Consider the following 26531-nt stretch of genomic DNA (forward strand, 5'->3'; position numbering starts at 1 on the left):
GAGAGAAAAGAAAAGCAGAACTTAAAAGGGACATCAAAAGATGGGTTGATTGGAAAGCTCTTTCCAGAGAAGGATGGAATGTCTAGAAATAATCTCTGCGAGGCCCTTTCCTCTGGGCCTTTCTGAAGAGCTTTTACTCATAGCTCAAGATCCGTAATATGGTGTGGCTCTGTGGCCCCACCCAAATCTCACCTTGAATTGAAATAATCCCCATGTGTCATGGGAGGGACCCAGTGGGAGGTAACTGAATCATGGGGGTGGGTTTTTCCTGTGTTGTTTTCATGGTAAATCTCACGAGATCTGATAGTTTTATAAAGGGGAGTTCCCCTGCACATGCTCTCTTGCCTGCTGCCATGTAAAACGTGACTTTGCTTCTCCTTTGCCTTCCACCATGATTGTGAGGCCTCCCCAGCCATGTGGAACTGTGAGTCCATTAAACCTTTTCTCTTTATAAATTACCCAGTCTCAGGTATGTCTTTATTAGCAGTGTGAGAACAGACTAATACATTCGGGCTCAAGAAGCATCTCCTTTGGGAAGACTTTCTTGATGGACTGCCCCCCACCAAAAGACATTATCCTGTCCCTCCTATATGCCCACTGGTCTGGGACACACTGCACATTCTATTTGTGTGACTGTCCCTACAGCTTGCATTTTCTGGAATAGGAAATCAGTAGGTGCTCACTAAATGTTTAGTGAATTGGTTAAAGACGCAGATGTACAAAGTACAGGGAAGAATAAGATACAGCAATACAAGAAACAGAAATGTAGGGATGGGAAGGAAGAAAGGGGTCTATTCATGCAGGACCCCAGCGCTGGAGCAGTGAAGGATGAGTTTTTCAGAGAGCCACAACACACATCTATCAATGGATAATTGTTGCAAATATTCAACCACGACATTTTCTCCATTTAACTGATGAGATGAGATCTGTTGTCTCCAGGCCTTAAAATAGGCCGGGAGCGATGGGAAGGTGGTGAGAGCAGGGCAAGCGTGGATGTTTGGATGTTCAGCCAGCCTGTAGTTTCGAGGGGGTGCAACAGTGACAGGTCAACAGAAGAATGGGACACTTTCAAATGAAGTTTTGTTTTTTGTTTTGTTTTGCAGAACTAAACATCCTGGAGTTGGAGTGCACCTTTAAAGTCACTGGGTCAAAACCCCCACAGTGGTACATGGTTTCTCACATCCCAGCCAAGGGTTGGATTTTTCGTTTGTTTGTTATTGTGCTAAGATATACACAACATAAATTTTACCATTTTAACCATTTTTAAGTATGCAATTCAGTGGCATGCACTACATTCACATCCTTGTGCAACCAATACCTCTGTCCACCTCCCAGACATTTTCATTTCCCCAAAATGAAACACTGTTTCCATCAAGCAACAGCTCCACCTTTGCTTCCTTCAGTCCCTGGCAACCACCCCCTACTCTCTGTCTCTATGAATTAAACTCTTCTAGGTGCCTCTCATAAGTGGAGTCGTGCAGTATTTTTCCTTTTGTCTCTGGCTTATTTCACTCAGCCTCATGTCCTCAGCGTTCATCCATGTCATAGCAAGTGTCAAAATTTCTTTCATTTTAAGGCTAAACAGTATTCCATGCACATGCTGTTTCATCACCTCCACCGGAACCTTCCAGCAAAGATGAGACACTACCCACTTTCCAAGACTGCTGTCCCCCTGCAGTCAAGTATGACTGGCTCCAAATTCTTGGGTTGAGCAGCTGAGCATCTTGCTATTTCTCCTTCCACTGGCCAGGGGAACCACAGAAGGGTCCTTTCCTTATGCACAGGACAGGACTAGGGATATCTGAGGGTAAGGCTCATAGCCCTCTTCACTGGGCATATCAGTCTCCAAGCTGGGCATACTCTATCAGTCAAGCATGATAAAGGATTCAGGTCATCCTCAGGCTGCCTTGCTCAGCCTCCTCCAGAAACATTCCAGTGGGGCTGTCTGGGTTACTCAGTCAGTCAACAAACATACACTACAGACAGGCCCCAAGCTGGGAGCAGGAGACACCACAATGAACTTGATGTGATGTTGGCCTGCTTAGAGCTCTCAGTTTAATGAAGGGAGACAAACCAATAAATAAACATGTAACTTACAGCTTATGATAATTACAGCTCATGACAGGGTGCTTGGAAGAATGTAAAAATGAAGACTGACTTAGGGTGAAGGTGGTCACGGAGACCCTTCCTGGAATCCAAAGAAGCCACTTCATGGGAGTTGAGGGTGCAGCCTCTTCGGTAGAGCAAAGGCCCCAAGGAGAGGCAGGGCCTTGGATGATCTAGGAAGGGCCATCGTGAGCTGGAGAGCAGAATGCTAGGGAACCAGCCGGTCTGGCCAAGGGAAGAGAGGTGGGCAAGGGCTGAATTACGTGGGGCCTGTTGGTCTTGGTGAAGACAACGGGTTCTAGTCTAAGGTCAACAGACAGTCCCTGAAGGGCTTTGAGCCACGGAAGGCATCATCTAGCTCATTCTGGAAAAAGACGACTCTGGCTGCCAGGTGGAGAATGGTTGGGTAAGAAGAGAAGTCGGAACACTACAGGAGATGTAACCTGAGACGTCTGGCTTCCTGGAATTATGATGGGGACCCCTCAAGGCCAGTGGCACAGCCCTCTGTGTATCCTCAGCTATTCTTACAATAGAGCCCAGGGCCTAATACCAAGGGGGCTGCACTGGCCTAGAGGCTCCCTCTAGGCAGGCGGTGTCCCTGAGTGCAGGCTAAGAGGCTAGCTGGCTCCCTCCTCTTCCCCTCCAAACCCACCAATTCCCTTCTTGGGAGCTGGACCATGATCAGTCAATTACCATTGATCTGTTTTTTTGTTATTTCTGAGCACAAGCATTAACCGACTTAAAAACTGGAATAGAATCCACACACAACAGACTCTGGCTAAATTATCGTAAATGCCAAGGGTGGTTGTGAGCAAACGGCAGTGGAGCTGACCTGGCCCAACTAGAGGATGGAAGCTGCTCTCCAGGCTGCCAAGCGCCTGCCAGGAGTGAGCGAGTCTGTGCAGTCCCCATGGAAGCCAGTGGTATTCAGGCTTCCGAGAGCAGCTTCCAATGCCAGTGTTTGCATCTGGGGTTTGGTTTGGAACCCAGCTCAGATGCTGCAAGGCCAAAGGGATTAGTCAACAGTGCTTGTTAAACGTGGACCTCATGCCCAGCACTATGCCTGGCACCGTCGATTAAAAGAAAACATTTCATGCGTGGCTCTTGCCTGCCAGAGAACCAGGATCTGGTTGGGATGCTCATGGCAGACTCTACCAAGGCAAAGCCTAATGCGAGATGAATCTGAGTGCCACCTCCACTGGAGCTCAGGGAGGAGGGCCCAGAAAAGGACTGGGAGAGAAAGCATGGGCCTATCCTCCGGCTCATCGGGTTTCAGCACAGCTGTGTGCCCCTGGGCAAATCACCCAACCTCTCTGTTCCTCCACTTTCTCATGTCTACAACAGATCATAGTGATTAAAATGACGTACAATGTCCCTAGACTGTTACATTAATAATAGTAGCTTCATTTCTACAAGGTGTGCTACATGTCAGCACTGTTCCAAGTGCTTTACATAAATAAACTCATTTTATTCTCCTAATACTTTATAAGGATATGAGTACTCTCATTTTACAGATGAAGAAATGGAGACCCAGAGGCATGAAAGAACTGTCCAAAGTAATCCAGCTAGGAAGGGGTCATCTCAGTGCCTGATACTCCCACTGTCCTTTCTCCCCACTGATCACTGTGGAGCCGCAGATGAGATGGGCTTGAAGAGCCAGAGAAACTCAGACATAATTAGATGCATTAATATGGTGATGTACACCCATGTTCATGGAAGTATTACTCATAATAGCCAGAAGGTGGAAGGGAAGCAACCCACGTGTCCATTCATGAATGAATGGCATGTACACATACAATGTAGTATTATACGGTCACGAAAGGGAAGGAAATTTTGGCACATGATGCAATAGGGATGAAGCTTGAGGACATTACATTAAGCCAGTTATAAAAGAACAAATACTCTATGATTCCATCCATAAGACGTACTTAGAGGTGTTAACATCACAGAGAAAGTAGAATGTGGCTGCCAGAGACTGGGCAGAGGGGTGGGTAGAGAGCTACTGTTTAGTGAGTACAGAGTTTTAGTTTACAAGATGAAAAAAAGCATTCTGTGCCACTGAACTATACACATAAAAACGGTTAAAACTGTAATTTCTTTTTGAAACAGTCTCACTCTGTTGCCCAGGCTGGAAGGCAGTGGTGTGACTTTAGTTCACGGCAACCTCCACCCCTCGGGTTCCAGTGATTCTTCTACCTCAGCCTCCCAAGTAGCTGGGATTACAGGTGTGCCCCATGACATCTGGCTAATATTTGTATTTAGTAGAGATGAGGGTTTCACCATGTTGGCCAGGCTGGTCTCAAACTCCTGACTGCGAATGATCTGACCATAAATGACCTAACCCCTCCCAAAGTGCTAGGGTTACAGGCATAAGCCACACTCTGTCCAGCCATTAAACGGTCAAGTTTTTGTTATGTATATTTTACCACAATTACAAAACATTGATATGGGCAAAAGAGGCCTATGCTTCTTCTTGGGTGCCCCAGTATTACTCCCTGTATCTCCATTTAGATTTATTCATTTCTTCAGTTGGCATTTTTTGAGCTAGGTACCTATTCTATTTACAGCTAGAATCCCAGAGGCCTGGATTCATCACCACTGTCATTGTCATTGTTGTCCTAGCAGATACTTACACTCTCCTTTGTGCCCAGAACTCGTCTACGAGTTCCATCTGCACTAACTCATGTAATCCTCACCAGCACCCTTCGAGGTAGATACTATTAATATTCCCATTTTATAGAGGGGGATACTGAGATCCAGAGAAGAGAAGTCACTTGCCTGAGGTCACACCTCTGAGATTCAGACTCCCCATGGTCTGGCTATAAACTCTGGCTCCAAAAAAGCCTCTGTCACCTGAAACACAAGTTGCATTTTCATCCACATTCTCTCTGCCCACCCCCAATCCAGCCAAAGTGGCAGGCTTCTGCAACGACACGTTCTGCAGCCTGGGGAGGGGTCTGAGTCACCGCAATATTCCTGGAACAAGCCCACTGCTTCTGCTATTTCCAAAGTCAGCATTTCCCACTGCTATTTTTTTTTCCAGATGAAAGCAACAAGGTCCCCAGCTTAATTTGTTTCATACAGTGACACTAATTAATGTTCCACACACCAGAGCTTGGGGATTGAGGGTGTGTGAGTGTGTGTGTTCATGCATGCACACATGCAGTTTGTGTTTAACTAACTTATTACCCAACTTTTGAAATGATGTATGTGGATATTTTACCTGAGCCAAACTGTTTATAGTTCAAAAAGCAGAGCTAGCTTTCTTAAAGTCATCAAAAACTACTGTGAACTGCACACTCACCCCACGAGTGCGATCCATCCTCCAGCCTCCTACATATGTGTTTTTGCTTCAACCGTGTGAACGCTGGAAATCTGAAGCCAGAGGACTTAGGCAGTCACGGCCTTTAGAACAAGAAGTTTTACAGATCACAGAAGGGAGTGGTCCTCAAACAAGGGGGCCACCGCCCCAATCAGACCCTTTGGAAAGACTGGATCTGATTTATCACAACAGGGGAACTCTAACAGTGCTGTGGGCAGGAGCCCAGGATGTTGAACATCCTGCAGAGTGTATGACATTCCTGCCCCATGAGGAACAGTCCCATCCATAATAGCTTCTCCACTGAGAAATCCTAAAAAGTGTCCATATATTTTTCAGGAAATAAAGATACAGAGACCCCGAGGTTTCTTGTATAAGGTAACACAGCAATTCCCCAGTTAAGAAAGGTCACACCCCTCCAGTTTCATCTCTTGTTTCACCCTCTCACCACTCAGCTACCCCACCCATCCCACTTCCATATAAAGGGTCCCTGGATGCAGCCACTGGGAAATTATCACACTTTAGGGACCTGCTACATTTTCTCACCTCCAAGCCTTCATCAGTGACTCCCTTCTGCCTTCACCCCTAACCCAGACTCTGACACCATTCCATCCTTCCATGCCTGGATCAAAGGCTGCCTCCTCCAGAAAGCCTGCCAGAGCTCTATCCCAGAACCCCTCACAGCAGTCCGTCTGTATTTCGACTTCCAGCCTGCGTAGCAATCCGGCTTTGTACTAGAGGTGTTCATTCGCATTACCCTTACCATCAACAGTGCTATGCCAGCTGCTTATTTTTGAGTTATTTTCCTTATTATTCAATTGTGAGAGTTCTTTTATGTTTGATACAAGGCCTTCGTCTGTTCAGGTATTTTGTCTGTTTTTTAGTTGTTTTCCTTATTGTTGAATTTTGAGAATTCTTTGTATATTTCATACAAGACCTTTATCAGATACGTGTGTGGCAAATATTTCCCCCAGTCAGTGGCTTGTCTTTTTATTATCTTAACAGTGCCTTTACCCATTAAACTTTCACAGCTACTCTCCTGCAGATGAGAAAAATCGAGGATCAAAATGATAACTTTTTATAGCACCTTAGTCTAACAAGTGTAAACTATAAAAATCAACGAGTTATTACAGGACCTTGTAAATATACTAAAACCACTGAATTGTACATTTATTTATTTATTTATTTTATTGAGATGGAGTCTTGCTTTGTTGCCCAGGCTGGAGTACAGTGGCGCAATCTCAGCTCACTGCAACCTCCACCTCCTGGGTTTAGGTGATTCTCATGTCTCAGCCTCCTGAGTAGCTGAGATTACAGGTGTTCATCACCATGCCCAGCTACATTTTGTATTTTTAGTAGAAACAGGGTTTCACCATATTGGCCTGGCTAGTCTCGAACTCTTGACCGCAAGTAATCCAGCCACCTCGGCCTCCCAAAGTGCTGAAATTACAGGAGTGAGCCACCACACCCAGTTATGAATTGTACACTTTTAAATGGTGAGTTTTTATGATATATGAATTATATTCCAGTTTTTTACAAATGACAAGAAAATCAGCAGTCACTGAGTGGCAGTGCTGGAAGAGGAACTTTTGATGGCATCACAGCCTCCGCATTCAGAATATCTGAGGCCAATGCCAGCCCTGCCCCTGAAAAACTCTGAGAAAGTCAGATACTTTTTCTGAGCCTCTGTGTCCCCATTGATAAAACAGGGGCCAGTTATGCACATCTGACAGTGTTATCACAGGGATCAAACGCAACAATGGTTTTTTTTGTTGTTGTTCTTGTTACCCAGGCTGGAGTGCAATGGCGCGATCTTGGCTCATGGCAACCTCCACCTCCTGGGTTCAAGCAATTCTCCTGCCTCAGCCTCCCGAATAGCTGGGACTACAGGCGTGCGCCACCATGCCCAGCTAATTTTTGTATCTTTAGTACAGACGGGGTTTCACCATGTTGACCAGGATGGTCTCGATCTCTTGACCTCATGATCCACCTGCCCGGCCTCCCCAAGTGCTGAGATTACAGGCATGAGCCACTGTGCCCGGCAACAATGGTTTTAAAGATTAACCTGATACCCTGGACACAGGTCAATAAGGAATAGAAGAAATGATTACCATTATTATTAGTACTGTTGATATCCAAAATCTGAAGAGTATTCTCCGTCTCCCCACCTACCATTTTCCCTTTCCCTCCTTCCGTCTCTTTTTTTACACACACACACTCACACACACACACACGTATACATAAACAATATATGCCTGACTCAACACACACATACACAGAAAATTTTAGCATTCAGGGAAGACACAAACCATAACAACCTTTAACTTTTACCAGATTTTCACTCTATAGATAGCTCTATTTTGGAAGACAACAATTTGGCCCACGACATATTCACATCTATAAAAGAACCCAGATTAAATTCAGTGGGATTAAAAAGACTAGTCTGAGGGGATTCAATTGGCAAATTCATTTACAATATGTATTGAGCTCTTTTGTGACAGAAAAATAAAATCAAGTAACAAGAAGCGTTTGTAATAAGAAGTGCAGTTCGAGAGCACATGAGGAGAAGGAAAACCTAGAGGAAGAAAGAACCCAGGCATAAAGTCTGTAATGTTGTCACTCTAGTTGAGCCACAAATGCCACCCACAGCCTTGGCAGCCAATGAAAAACAGAAGGATCCTGTAGAATTCATTTTCTACAAGATGGAAACATAATTTACTCAATAAAGAAATCTGATAGTTTCTCACTCAAGTGAACCTAAAACCAACTAGATCGCTGCTTCTTTTCTCTTCAAGTAAACAGGTGTGGTGGGTTTAGATGTCTAATATGATTGCATAAACTCAGTCCTGGCCTGTCTGAAGGTCATGTGGTCTAGGCAAGTGTTTTTCATGACATATCTGCTTCGTCAGGTGACTTGGGCTAAGCAGCAAATCTTTCCTTCTACACTTCTTTTTTTTTTTTCAAAGTAAATTCCTCCCTTTTACCATAATGACACATCAGAACTCATACTTTATCATGCTCTGGGGCATAATCTTAGGATAGGAATTATGATCCCATATTGACTTCAACATCACTTTTATTCCGTGACATCATTTTTTTTTTTTTCTTTGAGAAAGAGTTTCCCTCTGTCAGCCAGGCCGGAGTGCAATGGCGCATTTTATATTCATTGCAACCTTCACCTCCCAGGTTCAAGCGATCCATGCCCGTAATCCCACCACTTTGGGAGGCTGAGGCGGGCAGACGACCTGAGGTCATGAGTTCAAGTCCAGCCTAGCCAACATGGTGAAACCCTGTCTCTAATAAAAATACAAAAATTAGCCAGATGTGGTGGCGTGTGCCTGTAATCCCAGCTACTTGGGAGACTGAGTCAGGAGAATCACTTGACATCATTTTTGTATTAGCAGAATTGGAAAAGAATGCAGATGGAATGGCCATTTATCTGATACCTACTATAAGCCCATAAGACTGTATTACAGCCACTTCATTTAATCCTTACCATGTGCACAGACATGCTCACATTACAGATGAGCAAACAGGTCTAGGCTGGTTAAGTGATTTACTCAAGGTTACTACTGAAACAATGATACAGTCAGACTTCAAAGCCAGGACTTATATCCGTGTCTGCTTGTCAGTGAAGCCACATGCTCCTTGGAAGCTGGCATTCTATCCATTCATACAAAAAGACTTCGTATCCAGAGTGCCATGTGTTGTATCAGGCTCTGGAATGCAGAGAATGGATGCTTACATGTATGAAATGTGCCACTAAAAAGCAAGTCTTCAATCTTTTTACACAACTCAATGAAAAGTTCACCCAGCTCAGATTTTACGATTCTACTTTCCTCTGTATCACTTTCAGCAACTTTCCTTCACTGTGATAAAAAATTGGACCTTGGATTCTTCATCATCAAGGCTGAACATTAGAAAATAAAGGAGGAAGTGGTCTCCATCCTATACACACGATGAAATCTACTTGATGGGAATCTTCCCTGATATGTTTAAAAAGTGTTGACAACTTTATCTGAACCCCAGTAGACTCCATATCTGCACATATGGGAGTGAGTATCATGCCATTATGCAATTATTTATTCACCTATTTGACCATGAGTCCCTCAAGAGCAGAAACTGATTTATTCACCCCCGTTTCCTCTATTCCTAGCCCAAGGTCTGGCATCTGCTAGGCCTGAAATCAACAGCCTCTGAGTGATCAGTCCGCATGTCTTGAGTTTGATTAGGGTTTGTATACAAAAAAGGATTACAGTTTTTCCAAGAAATGGCTTCCCAGCCAAACAAGATATGTTGAAGTTCATTGCACAAAAAGAGGAATTAAAAAAGAAATCTCAGCATTTCCTTTGATGTTCCAGAACTGTGAAGGGGAATGTTAATTACTTCCCCAGGAAACCAGAACTCCAGCAAAGGGCGGAAGTCACAGCACCTTGTTTACAACCAAGATCCTGCCATTTTCTCCACAAAAGATGTGTTTGTAAGAGTAATTGGAATATCTATTTTAATCTTATTTTGAAAATGCTAATGTTCCCCACATTCTAAAATTAGTAAGATTCTTCATTCTTTGAAAATATCACAAAAGCCACTCGGAATTATGTCAGCAGGATTGAAGTTGTCCATGCTTATTTAGAGTAACTCTCTTGGGAGTTCCAGATTGGCTTGGGCAACATAGGGAGACCTCGTCTCTACAAAAAACTAATTTTAAAGAAATAGTGGGCAGGGTGGCACATGCCTATGGTCCCAGCTGCTTGGGAGGTTGAGGCAGGAGGACTGCTTTGAGCCCAGGAGGTCAAGGCTGTAGTGAACCATGATTGTGCTGCTGGACTCCAGCCTAGGAGACAGAGGGAGAACATGTCTAAAAAGTAAATAAATACATGAAATAAAACAAATAAATGACATAAATAAAACGAAAGAACTCGCCTGCTTTATTTGATGAGAATTAAAAACACGTGATCATACCATAAGATTAACAAGGAGACAACTCCTTTCCCCAAAGGCTAACGCGGGCAGGGAGCAGGTTTTACCGTGCTTGTGAGAATGCTGTAATTCCGGCACATAGTAAGAGCTTAGAAAGCTCAGCTATCTTTAGATACCAGGCATTGAATTCACGTATTTACAAATATTTTCTACTCATTTTTTTCCTGAATGACTATCCTACATAAAAAATTAATGAGGGGGGAAGAACACTAGAGAATCATCACCATCCTTAGGCTTCAAGACTTCTTAAGAACCACTGAGAAAACAGAGCCACATATTGTGAGCATTAAGTCACAATTTTTTACTTATGTGCTAGTTGTCATTGGCGCCTTTCCCATACCTCCTCAGGACTCACTCCCAGCCCCTGCCGAAAGTAGCCTAAATGTTTCACGTTTGTCTAAGAAATTTCTCTACCCCCAGGAGCAACCCTTAGCCAGTCATGGTTGGGGTTCAAGGATCATTCCAGGCTGTTCTAGATTGCATTCCAGGGTCCCTAGGAAGACAAAGCCTCAATTGCTGTCATGGGGACCTGCTTAATGATGCATCCTTATAATCTACATCTTCTTTCCTGTTTTATTTCACTTACTTTCCCAATTTTAGTTAATTCTCCAATTTTTCTTGGAATCACCTCCTAAATCATGCATTCTCAGTAGGGATGCTATTGCCTCCCATGGGGCAAAATTGGTTTCGGGAGTATAGGGTGAAAAAATCTTACCCTTTTTATATTTTATATATCAGGCCCATATAAACACACAGTTCATAAAGACATACACAGTGTATCCGTAGTATTAACATTTCCTGGGTGGGGGCAATTGGGGGAAAAAAGTCATGAAAGACTTCTCAAAGGGGAGATAATGAAAACAAGATAGACAATTCTGCAGTAAATAAACCACAGGCACTGAGGCCCCTGCCTCAGCGTCGGCTTCTGGTTGAATACAAACCAAGACAGAATGCCAGCACTCATCCCCGTGCTCTGTGGGGCAGAGTCCCTCCGTTGCTTCATTTAACCTTTTAAATAACCTGGAAGGCAGGAAAAATTAGGTCCACCTTTCAGAGGAGGAAACTGAGGCCACTAGAAGTAAAATGAGTTATGCAGACTACAAAGGAAATCAGCAGAAGAGTCAAGGTGAGAGCCTGGGTTTCCTGGTGCCTGGGCCCATGTTCCCCGGGCTCTCAGCCACACCTTAGAACTATCCAGAGTGCTTAGCCCATGGCACAGACAAATAACACTACAAGTAAACGTAAGTAGCTCTTTCTAATAAAAATAAATCAGGTCTCCATGAATGGAACAAACAATGGTGTTACTCCACAGGTGACTTTATAAACCATCCAGTGGATAAAAACATTAGTCGTCGTTAACCTGAAGGTTTTGAATGCCCCAATTCAATGTTGAGCTCATGGAGTTGAGAGACTATTTTGTAGTACTCTTGGTAGAAAACTAGATGGGGGGCAGGAAAAGGACAGAAAAAGGGAAATCTTAGCTCTGGGATTTCAGCAGAAAGAGAAGCCCTCTTTGGTAAGAGTCCATATAGGGATGCCTGATCCCTCGGCCCGACCTGTGTTTACTCCTCCTTCTCTTCATTTATAAACAAACACCTCAGATAAATCAAGAAGAAAATGTGGCCCTGATTGATAACTCATCTTGCCCTTGAAAAAAAAATTCTGAACACATATCCCTAGTTTTTCTGAGATAAAGTGAAAGACCCCATCAAGCAAAACTACACTTCGGACAGGATTGGACTCAGATCCTAAGGCATCTGTGAACCCAGAGGAGACAAGACTCCCCTGATGACACACTGCTGTTGGAGGCTTGCGGTGATGCCAATGTGGCTGGGTCATCCCCTTAGCGGTACAACCTTAGGCAAGTTTCAAATGGCCCTGGGCCTTCGTTTCCTCTTCTCAAAGGTCCCTTCCAGCTCCAACAGCCTCTGATTTTTGTAAGCTGCCAAGTGCCTCTCTCTGTGCCGGGACCATAAATCCCATAAATTGCTGCTAAGTAACTGCTGATTAGTGTGATTAGATTTGCTGATTATTAAGTACTGCTGGTTTCATTTTTCAGACTGGCAATTACCATGGGGAGAGGCATCCATAGCTGATACATGAGACAGCTGATAGCGAGCGAGATGAAGCAAAAGCTGGGATTGAAGAGACAGGCAGAAGGAGAGAGATGAATAGTCTGATAGGGCGAAGTGATTTTCCATAAGGACACATGACCTGGGCTAGAAAAGCAAATTCTCCTAGCCCAGGACTTTCAAGTCTTATTGAATAAGATTTCACTCCATCTCCCCAAGAAGACAACATCAAGGCAGAAAAAAACCTAAACTGCTGTAATGAGTTTACAAAGAACCCCAGGGGTCAAAGACAAAGAAGTTCTATCCACAGCCTGCCTGCCTTTGGGTAGGACACCAGCTTAGGAGAAGCAGTTTGGTGATTTGTAAGTGGGCACCTGCTGTAGCTGTTATAGTTACTAATACACATAAATCAGGTTACCCTGACACTAAACAGATGGTGGTGTTGCCCAAGAGGTGATATTATAAAATGTGAAATGATGTAAAAGCATTAGCCATTATTACTAATATGCTGCTTCATAGAGCTCGACCCAACTGTTACACTCTTGCAAAATGCAGATGATTTTACATGACTCTTAAAAAGAAGTGCATGGAGAGGAGAAGAGGTTCCCAACCCTGAGGTCTGAATTCAGTACAGAGAGAAGCCCACCTCAGAGGGAAGCCAGCCGGCACCCACGTACGGGATACTTCATGAGCCCACAGCATAAGTTCTCACTCTTACTTAGTCATACATAACATACAAAAAGCAATCTTACTCCTGAGTTGTAATCCAATTCGTTCCCTAGAGAAAACATTTCAAACAACTCTTCTATCCCTTCTGTGGTAGAATGAAAAATCCCATCCAACAAGGCTACGATTTGGATGGAATTTGATGTGCATCCTATGACACCTGCAAAATCAGAGGGGACCTGAAAACTTCAAATTGACTTCAATTTTCTTAACTCCAAACCTAATACTCTCTTCATCCTTTCAAAAGGTGATCACCTTGGGAAGCTGACATCCCTATAGGCACAGGTGCTGAGGTATACAGTTAATAGATGCCCAATAAAAACAAGCAGTGATGATCAGGTGATGCAACATAGAAATGTGGCCAATCTGTGCATGGGCAGATGCTTGAACCCAATATAGACCAAGTCCTAATTGTGGGACCCACCTGATCCTTCTACAGCTTTAGGAAAATACTACCTTGGTATGCTGACACTTGCACTCTCTCACACATTGTCTCACGGGATTCTTATACCAATTCTATGCAGCAGGTATTACGATGGCCATTTTGCAGACTGTGTGGTAAGTGAATTGTCCAAATCACATAGTTAATGCTGATCTCCTGAAAGCTCACTCAATGTACTTCTGACAAATCCAGAGCTGTTCTGGGCTACCCAAAACCAGAACCGCAGAGCATGGCACCTAAAAAGGGTTTTTATTCAGTCCACATTTGAAGACCTTTTCCTTGCTTCCCTTGACACTGTCCCACTTGTCAAAAGATGACATAAATCTTGTTTGTATTCCGTCAAGACCTCCAGACCCAGACCAAAAAGAAAAAAGGAGCAGGGACCCTGACCGCTGGGAAAATACCATAGGATCACACATGATTTATGAAACTTTCAAACATTTATGGAATTTAAAAAAATGAATACAAACTTGAAAGTAGGAGCTTCGAAATAATGCAAGAACAATTTAGCATTGAATTGAAGGAAATTTGCATTCCATTCTCCAAGCAGAAGACAGAGACCAGGCATCACTTGGACAAACAGTAATACCTTCATCTCATCCCTGGATGCTTAAACCTCCCTTGAAGAAGTCTTCATTGATACAACATAGGAGGGTTAGGAACGTTTCCTTTTCCTGCTCTCCTGGGGTTCCTCATTTGCATTCTATTATTGCATTCGCTAGACTATTTAAATTTAGTCATTCCCAGTCTCTCTCTCCATAGAGAAAGAACCATGGCTCATCTCCCTCACCAGCCTGGCACAAGGTTTGGCAACAGTGTCTATACACAGAATCCATGAATCCAAGAAAGCCCATTTTGCTCAGCTAACAGTTCTTAGCCTGGCTTCATGTTGGAATTGCCTCAGGGCAATGCCTGTCATCAGGACTCACGTGTCTGCTTTGTGTGTTTGTATGTGTTGAGTCTTCTTTTTAAACTATTTGTAACTTTTTTATTTCTAAAAATTTGTTTAAAGTTAAGGGAATAATATAACATACACATATATTCTCTTTACCTGGATTCACCAATTATTAGTTATGTTTGCCATCTTTTTTCTCTTTCTCATTCTGGGTGTGTGTATTGTGTGTGTGCATCCACACACGCAATCCTATTGTCTGTGTGTGTGCTGAACCATTTGAAAGTAAGTTGGAAACATCATGACTTGTCACCACTAACTACTGCACCATGCATCTCTTTAAAGAACAGAACACCCACTTACATAACCACAATGAAATTATCAAACTCAAGAAATTAAATTGTGATACAATGATGTTATCTAATCTTGAGGCCATGTTCAACTTTTCTTAGTTATCCTTGTATAACATCCTCTGCTATTTATTTTGTTCAATTCAGGAACCAGTCAAGAATCAACAGTGCATTTGGTTGTTATGTCTCTTTAGCCTCCTTAAACTGAGACAGTCCCCTCTTCTTCTTTTATGTGTTTGTTTGGTCATGACATGAAGCCTTTGGAAGAGACCATGCCAGATACCTAGGAGGATGCTCCCACAATTTGAATTTGTCTGTTATTTCTTTGTGATTAGATTCAGATCATTTTAGGCATCGATGCAGGTAAGTTGTACATTTCCACTGAATTACATCAGAAGGATGGGTTAGTTTGTCTCATTATGTACAAGTTTGATAACTTTTGTTCAGGTGGAGTCTACCAGATTTCTCTCTTATCGTATCTTTTTGCTGAGGTGATTCATGTGCATGCCAAGGTTTGAGAGGCCTGACTATGTAAAGTGCGGTCAGCAGAGTAGCAGCATTAGTTTTTCCCCAGGGAATCTGTCAGAAATGCATCTAGCTATCAAGGACCCAGGAGGGAAGAGTTCTGGTCTCCCTTTGTTAATCCTCCACTGGGTACACCATGACATGGTGAAAGAAGCACCACCCAGAAGTGAGGACTCATGTGTGACCCCAGATGTGCCACTTCAGTAGCTTTAAGAGCCTGGGCAGATCACCTAACTTCTCAAAACCTCTTATTCATTTGTAAGAGAGACCCACTGCTCAACCTCCCCCTGTCAATACAAATGGCCACCTGAGATGATTGCCAAGGGAAGTGTGCATGGATTTCATGAGGGTTGCAAGAAGCCATCAAATTAGATATGATCAAGAGGAGAAGCAAAAGAGAGAAATTATTACTAAATGCCTATAATGATATGTCTAGGTGTTTCATATTCATAATCTCAATTAAATTTCACAACAATGCAGAATAATGAAATGACCTCTATGCCTTACCATATACAAAATAAACTCGAGATGGATTAAAGACTTAAAAGTAAGATCTAAAATTATAAAAATCCTTGAACAGAATAGAGCAAACACCTTACAACCCTGTTATACTCAAGACCTCGAAAGCATAGGCAACAAAACAAAAAAATGGACAAATGGGCTTATTTAAAACTAAAAAGTTTCTATGTAGCAAATAAAACAATCAACAGAGTGAAGAGACAACCCATTAAATGGGAAACAAAATCACAAACTATTCATCAACAAGGGACTGATACCTAGAATAAACAGGAAACTCAGCAGTTAAAAAACAAACAATCCCATTACAAAGTAGGCAAAGGATATTAATAGATATTTCTTAAAAGAAGACATATATATGGCCAACAGATATATGAAAAGATGTTCAATATCACTAATTATCAGGAAAATGCAAATCAAAACCACAATGAGATATCATCTTACCCCAGTTAGAATGGTCATTATTAAAAAGACAAAAAATAACAGATGCTGATGAGGATTCTGAGAAAAGGAAGTCTTGCTTACTTTTGGTGGGAAAATTATGGCTGTAAATTAGTACCACCATTATGGAAAGCAATATGGAGATTTCTCAAAAAAAAAACTGAAAATAAAACTATCATACCATCTAGCAATCCCACTACTGGGTATTTATCCAAAGGAAAAGAAATTAACGTATTGAAGAAATATCTGCACTCTCATGTATACGGCAGCAGTATTCCCAATAGCAAAGTAAGGAATCAACCTAAGTATCTATCAACGGATGGATGGATAAAGAAAATGCATATGTACACAATGGAATACTAGTCAGCCATGAGAAAATGAAATCATGTCATTTGCAGCAACTTGGATGGAACTGGAAGTCATTATGTTAAATGAAATAACCCAGGCACATAAAGACAAATACCATGTGTTCATACCGATATGTGAGAGTTAAAAAAGTTGATTTCATGGAGGTAGAGAATGAAATGATAGATACCAGAGGCTGGGAAGGATGAGTGTGCAGGAGTAAGGGAATAAAGACAAGTTAGTTAATGGGTACAAACATACAGTCAGAGGCAATAAGTTCTAATGTTTAATATCAAAGAAGGGTGACTACAGTTAACAACAACGTACTGTGTAATTCAAAACAGCTAAAAGAGAGGACTTGAAATGTTCCTGACATAATGATAAATACTCCAAGTGACAGATGCCCCAAACACCTTGACTTGATAATTACACAGTCTACACATGCAACGAAATAGCACATGTACGTCATAAATATGTACAGATATTATCCATCAATTAAAAAAAGTCACAACAGCCTTGGGAGGTAGACATCATTATCTTCATATTAGAAACAAAGAAATGGAAATTCAGAAAGGTTGAGCAAATTACTCCACGTTACACAGAAGAAACAGTAGAGTTAAATTCAACCAAGGTTTGACCCCAAAGAGTATGCTCTTACTGCCGAATAAAGAGTGACTGCTTCTCAAAATGAGAAGGAAATTGGCAATCCTGAGGAAGGAAATGCAAAGAGAGATTACTGGTATGGAAAAAGGTGAGGATTGATTGAGAATGCTTAAGAAAGGCAACATCAAGTGGTAGACGAGAAAGAATAAAATACATGGGAGTTGAAAAGGAGAATGAGCGAAGTAGACTCAGAGAAATGGAAGTGCCAAGATAGTTGAAATCAGCTTTGTCCAGAGAAAAACTAATTCTACTGCAGTAACGAATTACAGTTTATAGGCATGGCTAAGATACTGCTGGAGGGATTCATTCTGCTCTGGCTGGGAGGTTGCCTAGATGACCAAAATCCATGATTTCTGCTAATATTAACAAGGTTGTCATTAATGTATATGTTCCATTAGGCAGAGATTGTTTTGTTTGTTTATTGCTATGTCTCTAATATCTAGAAGAGTGCCTGGCACAGAGAAAGCATTAAAAAATATTAACTGATAAACATTAACAACACAAACATCTAATACTGAGTGTTTCTTTCATGTAAAGTGCTCTTAGCTTCACAAGAGCCTATAACTTACTGATAATATTTTTCAGATGAAGAAACTGAAGCCCAAAGACAGAGCAACTTGCCCAAGACTATACCAGCTATAAGAAGCAAAACAAGTTTGGAAGCCAAAATTTCTCTTACCCCCAAATTGGGAAGACTGTGCCTTACTGACAATGTTAAGTGGGCATTCAGTGTCTCTCCTCCACCATGAAGACAATAGATCTTCTTGTCAACATGCTAAGTCCACTGGGAAGGCCCTTTATGTTCCAGAGCAGCTGCTGGCTCCATGTGTTTCACTACCCAGTCTTGCTTGCCAGATGTCCCTGGAGCCAACATACCCCAGAATGCAATCAGTGGGTATTTTTTGTGATCATTCTCCCTTGGTTTGTCAACAGGAGAGTGATTGATCGCAGCTGGCTGTGGCAAGATGGTCAGGGCAGCAGGATGCCTATGCAGTGCCAAATGAGATGAATGCCAAGATGAAGCCAGCATCTTTTCACTAACAGGCTAGAAAGGGGGAGTTCCTGGACAGCCTCAGGACAGTCACAGTGTCAGGTGTGTATGACTTTTAAGGAGATCCCAATTCAGAATTAACTAATGAATGCTGAATGTCTGCTGTTGGGCTAACTGCATTCATATACACTATTCTTTGAGTCTAAAAACCACCCTGTGATAGGGTGGTGTAATCATCCCCAACTTACAGGTCATCCGCAACCTGACTCCTGCAAAGTCACAGAGACATAAGGCAGTCCAGATGTGAACTCCAAGTCCAGCATGTTTTTCACAAAATCAGAACCTCTTTCAGTCATAAGGATAAAATAACCAGAGAAGTGATCAGCCTCACTCAAGTTAAAGCATGGTCTCCAATCTTCTTTTCTCTCCCCATAGTCCATTTTTGGACTTCTAAGAACTGTTCTTATAATGAAAGTCTTATAATGCTGACTTTGACTACTTACTACTACTGTGATGATAATAAAGCTGTCGCAGCAAATTCCTGATTAACCAGAATCCTTGGAGAATGCTTTCATGAATCCATTCAGCAAATGCTTACTTAGTACCTACCAGGCACTCAGCCTGCTGAGGAGTGGTATGGCTACAGGAGAACACACAGCTCCCACTCTCAAGTAGCTCTCAGTTCAACAGGACAGAGAAGCAGAGATCAATAAAATGCAAGGTACAAAATTTTATGTCTGGGAAAGCTGGGCCAAGATGAAGGCAGTCACCAAGTGAAAGTAGGGGATGGACATTTGATATGGTTTTTCTCTGTGTCCCCACCAAAAACTCATCTCAAATTATAATCCCCACATGTTTCAGAAGTGGCTTGGTGGGAGGTGACTGAATTATGGGCGTGGACTCCCCCCTTAATCTTCTGGTGACAGAATTCTCACAAGATCCAGTTGTTTGATAGGTGTGTGACTCTTCCCCTTCACTGTCACTCTCTCTTCTGCCACGGTGTAAGACATGCCTGCTTCCCTTTCTGCCATGATTGTAAGTTTCCTGAGGCTTCTGCAGCCATGTAGAACTGTGAGTCAATTAAACCTCTTTCCTTTATAAATTACCCAGTCTCAGGTATTTCTTTATAGCACCGTGAAAATGGACTAATACAGGAAATTGGTACCTGGAGTTTGAGGCACTGCTATAAAGATACTTGAAAATATGGAAGAGACTTTGGAACTGGGTAACAGGCAGAGGTTGAAACAGTCTAGAGGGCTCAGAAGAAGACTGGGAGATATGGGAAAGTTTGGAACTTCTCAGTGACTTACTGAATGGTTTTGATCAAAATGCTGATAGTGATATGAACAACGAAGTCCAGGATGAGGTGGTCTCAGATGGAAATGAGGAACTTATTAGGAACTGGGATAAAGGTCATTCATGCTATCCTTTAGCAAAGAGACTGGTAGCATTTTGCCCCTGCCCTAGAGATCTGTGGAACTTTGAAGTTCAGAGAAGGATTTAGAGTATCTGGTGGAAGAAATTTCTAAGCAACAAAGCATTCAAGAGTCAACCTGACTTATTCTGAAAACATTCAGTTATATGTGTTCACAAAAGTATGGTTTGAAATATATCATATTGGAACTCATATTTAAAAGGAAAAGTGGAACATAAAGATTTGGAAAATTTGCAGCCTGATCATGTGGTAGAAAAGAAAAACAATGCATTTTCTAGGGAGGAATTCAAGCCAGTTGCAGAAATATGCATAAGTAATGATAAGCTGAATGTTAATAGCCAAGAAAATAGGGAAAATGTCTCCAGGGCATGTCAGAGAATTTTGTGGCAACACTTCCCTTCACAAGCCCAGGGGCCTAGGAGAGAAAAATGGTTTCTTGGGCCAGATTGAGGGCCCCACTGCTCTGTGCAGCTGCTGGACTTGGTGCCCTGTGTCCCAGCTGCTCCAGCTCCAGCCATGGCTAAAATGAAACAAGGTACGGCTTGGCCCATTACTTCAGAGTGTGCAAGCCCTGAGTCTTGTGACTTCTGTGTGGTGTTGGGCCCGTGGGTACACAGGAGACAAGAGTTGAGCTTTGGGAACCTCCACCTAGATTTCAGAGGATATATGGAAACATCTGGATGTCCACACAGAAGTCTGCTGCAGGAGTGGAGCCCCCATAGAGAACCTCTGTGAGGGCAGTACAAGGGGAAATGTGAGGTTGGAGCCCCCAAACAGAGTCCCCACTGGGACACTGCCTAGTGGAGCTGTAAGAAGAAGGCTACTGTCCTCCAGACCCCAGAATGGTAGATCCACAGACAGTTTGCACCGTGTGCCTAGAAAAGCCACAGGCACTCAATGCCAGCCCATGGAAACAGCCACAGGAGACGAACCCTGCAGAGCCACAAGGGTGGAACTGCCCAAGGCATAGAAGCCCACCCCTTGCATCAGGGTGCCCTGGATGTGAGGCATAGAATCAAAGGAGATTATTTTGGAGCTTTTTAAATGAATGCTCTGCTGGGTTGCAGACTTGCATGGGGACTATAGCCCCTTTGTTTTGGCCAATTTCTCCCATTTGGAATGGGAACATTCACCCAATGCCTACACTCCCCATTGGATCTTAGAAGTAACTAATTTGTTTTTGATCTTACAGGTTCATTGGCAGAAGCAATTTGCTTGTTTCAGATGAGACTTTGGACTTGGATGTTTTTTCTGAGTTAATGTTGGAATGAGTTAAGACCTTGGGGCACTGTTGGGAAAGCATGATTGGTTTTGAAATATGAACAGGACATGAGATTTGGGAGGAAGCAGGGGCAGAGTGACACAGTCTGGCTCTGTGTCCCCACCCAAATCTCATCTCAAATTGTAATCCCCACATGTTGTGGGAGTGGCCTGGTGGGAGCTGATAGAATCATGTGGGTGGACTCTCCCCTTGCTCTTATTGTGATAGAATTCTCAGGAGATCTGGCTGTTTGGTAAGTGTGTGGCTCTTCCTCTTTGTTCTCTTTCTCTTGCCACCATGTAAGACATGCCTTGCTTCCTCCTCCCCTTCCGCCATGATTGTAAGTTTCCTGAGAACCTTCAGCCATGTGGAACTGTGAGTCAATTAAACTTCTTTCCTTTATATATTACCCAGTCTCAGGTGTTTCTTTATAGCACTGTGAAAACAAACTAATACAGCATTTGAGGCAAAAGAAGCCAGGTAAAGGTTTGATTGATTTCCACATTTCCTATATTCTACCTTTAGGAAGGAGAAAAAAAAAAAATCTCATCATCTCATGGGCCTGGTTCATTAAAAAAAAAAAAAAGTCGACTGGATAAACAATGAAATGAAGGCAGGAATAAAGAAGGAAAAGAAAAAGAAGAAGAAAAGAAGAAAAAGAAAAGAAAAGAAAAAAAGAAAAAGAAAAAGAAAAAAAAAAAAGCTGCACTAGATTTTAGACCTATGGTCAGCCCAGCCCAATTTCCTGGGCCCATTGCTCCATTAGCCACAGTCCAGAATAAGAAAATGGATGCTCGAAAGTATAAATTTCAATGCAAAATCCTGAATCCTCTCGAAAAGGTTCAATTATGTTCACTTGACTGGACTGTCTCCTAAGCTGGAGGAAGAATGTACTGTGCATCTACTAAGTATGCTTCACTATTAGGAGCTCAATGTCAATTCAACACAGGTTTTGCTGTATAACTCCCAATTTATTAGAATCTGCAATCCCACCACCACCCCAGTTCATCCTCCATTTTCCTAACACTGTGGCTCCCTAGGTTCTGACCAGCCCCCAACTTGAATCCAAACTCCCATTTCTAGCCATTTGCCAACAAAGAGCTAGCATGGGGAGGCCAAGACATTACTCAGGACCCTGCATTAACAATGGGGAAATGGGCACCCAGTGACGCTCAGCAAAATACCCAGGGTCCCACGATTGCTGGCAGAGGATCAGAACTGGGATCTGGGCTTGGAAACAGAGTGAACGCATTGCATTTAAATGTGAGCTCCAGAAACCTTAGCTGTGTGATCGTGGACAAGTGATTTTCTCTCTTGAAGTTTTCATATCTTTATCCAATGGAGATAATAATTTCCATCTAACAGTACTGTGTGAGAATTAAATAAAATTAGTATATTTGCATATTTGCATATATATGCATTTGCATATATAGTTTCTAGCTAGGTAACTGTGTTCCCTCTCACAAAATCCCAAATCTTCCGGGATCTTTTTTGGGACAAAAGGCTCCAGGTTTTGGCATTATCAAATCTGCTTCCAGGTGATGGAATAATTCTAGAGAAAAATAAAATTGAGGCTCAGTCAATAACAGGCTTTACCTATTCCCTTCCCCAGACTGGGCAAGGCAGGACTGGAGGTGCTGGCTGGGAAAGGTGGGAAGAGAAGAGTGGGAGCCCACATGCTTCCATAGGACCCCAGGATTTTTAGTCAACACGTACTGAACACCATGTACATGTGAAAGGACACGTGAATCCCTGTGTGACTGTGTGCACTCAACGAACTTATGCCTTTTTAACTATCATCTATTCCAGTATTCACTTCACTTCAACTAAACATATTGCTAGAGACAGAGATGAATGTATTTTTCATCCTTTTTTGCCACCTAAGAAGAGCAAATGAAAGAGCAATAATTGTTAAGCCCTCTCTCCAGACAGACCCCCACCAACACCTGCAAATACACACACACACACACACACACACACACACGCAGACGCACACTGATACAGACACCAAAATCCACGTTCCTGGGGAAATGCCCCACTCCCACCCCACCCCTTCTGCTGGTTCCTTAGTTTCCCGGAAGGCACCCTCTCTAGGCTTGGTAACCTCCTTGAAGAAACCTGTTGCTAAGTCTGAGGTCCTGTGTGGACGCCCCCACCTGGTGGCCGAATCTGGAAAAACGTTTCCAACCAAGGAAGACTGGCAGGTAGTGTAACTAACTCCAAGGTTCCTGAGCCCTTCCGACTACATCAGTCATGGGTGAATTGGAGGAGAACAGAGAGGAAAATCAACTGCTAAACGCTTGAGGGATGGAAGGGAGGGGGGTGTTGCCAAGGTCATAGGCAATTCCCTGCCAAAACCCTGGTACAGTACGGCTTCCTAGAAGCAGCCATCAGGATGACTAAACCAGAACTGCGAGGCAGAGCTTGGTAGCTGGACATGCCCTGGCAGCTCCGAGGTGGGCGCTGACAGCCCAGATTTCCAATCCTGAGTGTGGAGCACCCCCACCATCCTCTCCCCTACCCAAATACGGGTGGATTTTCCATCCCCAGTGGCAGGTGCAGAGGGAGTCCCTTCTTCCTTCTGGCCATGCATTTACATCCGGACTAGCAAGGAGATTCTTTCTAGGGGAACAGTGCCTGGGAGCAAACCTCCATGCCAAGCCCCTCACATTCCCGGTGCCCTCGCCCAGCCAAAGCAGGAGAAGGGGAGGCGAGTGAGGCTGAGGGAATATCAAACCCCAAACCAAGGAGATGTTTCATCCAAAAGAGTCCCTGGCCCCCTCACCTCCTGGATCTGTGAAGCCCCAGCCCGTCAGTCTAGGCTTAGACCCACACATTCCCATTCACTTCCCTAAAAGGAATCCTAAGACATGCATTTCGGTCAGTCCCAGCTCCCAATCAGAGCAGCACCAGGTTCTTTTCTATACCAGTATCCAGCGCTAGGAAGGGTGGCACAAGCAAGCAACACACACACACACACACACACACACACACACACTCCCCCCCCCCCGCCCCGCTATGAGCAGTGCGCAGCGCCCCCCGCCCCATCCCCAACTAAACTCAGTGGCGATCCCAACAGAAGGGATCCACCCGAAACAAACACAGCGCTCATGGGAGGACCTGCTTTATCCTCTTCAACCCTCACATTAATTGGAAAAACCCACATAATTCTTTTAAGCTTCCGAAGCAACACCCGGAGGAGATGTCACACGCGCGCGCACACATCCGCCCAAATCAGCAGGGGAACCACGCTTCGTTTTTTAAGCCCCGGTGTGGAACACCCGGAGAGCGGCACACACACACACACACACACACACACACACACACACACACACCAGGGGAGCGCGCGCTGAGGACGGGCTGCTCTCCCATTCCGCGAGAAGGCATCTGTGGGTCCTAAAGCCCCAGAGACTTCTCAGCTCTCACCCCGACCCCAAGACCCCACCCGCGCCGCCGCCGAGGGCGCCCCGAGCGGCCGGGTACTCACACCAGCGCGTGGTAGAGCAGCGCCCAGCCCCGCGGTCTCTCCAGGGCGTCGTAGATCAAAGTTTGGATGCGCCGGTACTTGGCGTTGTTCCTCTTGACGGGGCGGCTCAGCGGGGTCTTGGCCAGGAGCCCGATGCCCTGCGGGGTCCTCCGCTGCCCGTCTTCACGGCCGCCGCCCTCCAGTAGCAGGGTCCCGTCTTTGTCAGCTCCGGCCCCGAGCGCCAAGGTGACTTGCTCCACGTCGCCGGGCGCCAGCCCCACTTTCCGCTCCTCATCGCCGGCCGCCGCCGCGTCCCCCCCGGCTGGGTTAGCGGCCCCGCCGCCTCCGCCGCCCCCGTCGTCGCCGCCGCCAGCCGCCCCCGCCGCCCGGCGCGCCTTGAGCCCCATCTGCCTCGCCCCCGCCGGCCGCTTCGCCTTCTCCGCTGCTGCTCTGGGAAGAAGGGGCGCTTGGGGTGCGTGAACGAGGCGGCGGCAGCGGCTGCAAGCCCGGGAACTCCAATGCCATGATCCGCGCGCCCCTCCCCACCCACCCCCCCAAAAGCAGGCAAAGGCGGGCCCCCTGGGGGGCAGGGGAGGCCGGGCAGGGGGGCAGGGGATCACATCCCGCGCGTCTCAGCCGCGGGACCCCGAGGGTCGCGGGCTGCGGGAAGGCTGGGAGGGCGCGCGAGGCTGGCTCGGAGGCGCTAGGGCGCGCGGCGGCGGGAGCCTGGCACCGGCGTTCCGGGGCGGCGGCGGCGGCGGCGGCACCCAGGCCGGCGAGCCCGAGACAGCATCGCAGTTTATTTACAAGCCCGGTGCCAGCCGCCCTCCCGCCCGCCCGCCACACGCGCCGCCGTCGCCGCCGCCGCCTCCTCCCTCCTCCGCCCTCCCACCCGCGCCCCTCCCCGCCCGCTCCAGCCTCAGCCTGGCAGCAGCAGCGGCAGCAGCAGCGAGCGCGCCGCGGGCCGAGCGCACGCCGCCTCCCTCCCTCCCTCGTCGGGGTGGGGCCCCATTGTCCCGCCCTGTCGCAGCGGGAGGCCTGGGCAGCGGCGCCCCGCCCCTTCCCGCCGACCCCCACCCCTGATTATCTGGGGACCCCGGATCGCCTGGGCGGCCACCGCCCCCGTTGCAGCCAGGCAGTGCGCTAGGCGGCCGCGGAGCCCGGCTCCCGGAGCTCCCGTGGGCGTTGGGGCTTCCCCTGGATGGGGCGTGACGGGGGGCAGTGAGGGAAGAAGGGTAGGGGAGGAAGGACTAGGGGGTGGTCTCCTTCCAAACATTGGCTCTGTGGTTGCAGCTTTATGAATTTCCCTAACCCGCTAACCCTGCTTCCGGGCTTCAGAGGTAAAATCCAAGTTGTTGGGTTGGACATGCCTGGCGCACCGCGAACGCACCCGCTCTGTGGTAGCGAAGCTTGTGACCCTCTTCCCTCTGGTTCGTGATTCAAGGTGGATGCTGCGGCCCTCGCTCGCCCAGTCCTTGAATAGCACCTCCACCAGCCTGGGTGGGCAGAAGGCTGAAGAAATGCAGTCAGAATCCTCGGTTCCTGCTTTGCTCCCGACTTGCACTCAGGCCAGTCATTCCTTCTCTCCTCCAAATTTTGAGGCATTCAACCAATCTCTAACCCACCATGAGCTTCCCTGGCGAAGGGCAGTGATCTCTATCCTGAAGATATGAGGTCTCTGCACTTGTGAGACCCGCGTCCTAGTCGGTGGAAGACAATGAAAAGACGAATTTTAACTGTAGAGTTTCCAATATTTGTACATACTATGTGGTAAGAAAATAGAGTGCTGTGCTATAGTGACTGGGGGAGCGTCTCTAAACTGGCTGGTCGCGGAAGGCCTCATCTTGGAGATGACCCTTCGAGGTGAGATCCCAACGACAAACTGGGAGCAACTATGTAAATGTCCAGAGAGCCCTCCAAACAGTGGAACAGCAGGTGCAGAGAGGAAGGGTGTCTTGAGCTTAATGAGAGGAGAGTAAAGTGAGGCCACAGTTAGGCAAA

The 26531-nt window shown here is 45.2% G+C and overlaps 1 protein-coding gene across 1 annotated transcript in view; it reads right to left on the bottom strand.

Annotated features, from left to right (window-relative positions):
- KCNQ3 (potassium voltage-gated channel subfamily Q member 3) overlaps positions 1 to 24952 on the bottom strand; it is a 354914-nt gene extending 329962 nt beyond the window's left edge. Inside the window, exon 1 of the mRNA XM_021666885.2 lies at positions 24552 to 24952. Within this exon, the coding sequence (XP_021522560.2) occupies positions 24552 to 24937 (386 nt within the window). The 5' untranslated portion in view covers positions 24938 to 24952. The remainder of the gene's footprint in view (positions 1 to 24551) is intronic.
- Positions 24953 to 26531: the final 1579 nt, after the last annotated feature.

This window comes from Aotus nancymaae, unplaced genomic scaffold (genome assembly GCF_030222135.1).
Source record: "Aotus nancymaae isolate 86718 unplaced genomic scaffold, 86718_ANA_hifiasm-v0.15.2.pri h1tg000036l, whole genome shotgun sequence".
Lineage (NCBI taxonomy): Eukaryota > Metazoa > Chordata > Mammalia > Primates > Aotidae > Aotus > Aotus nancymaae.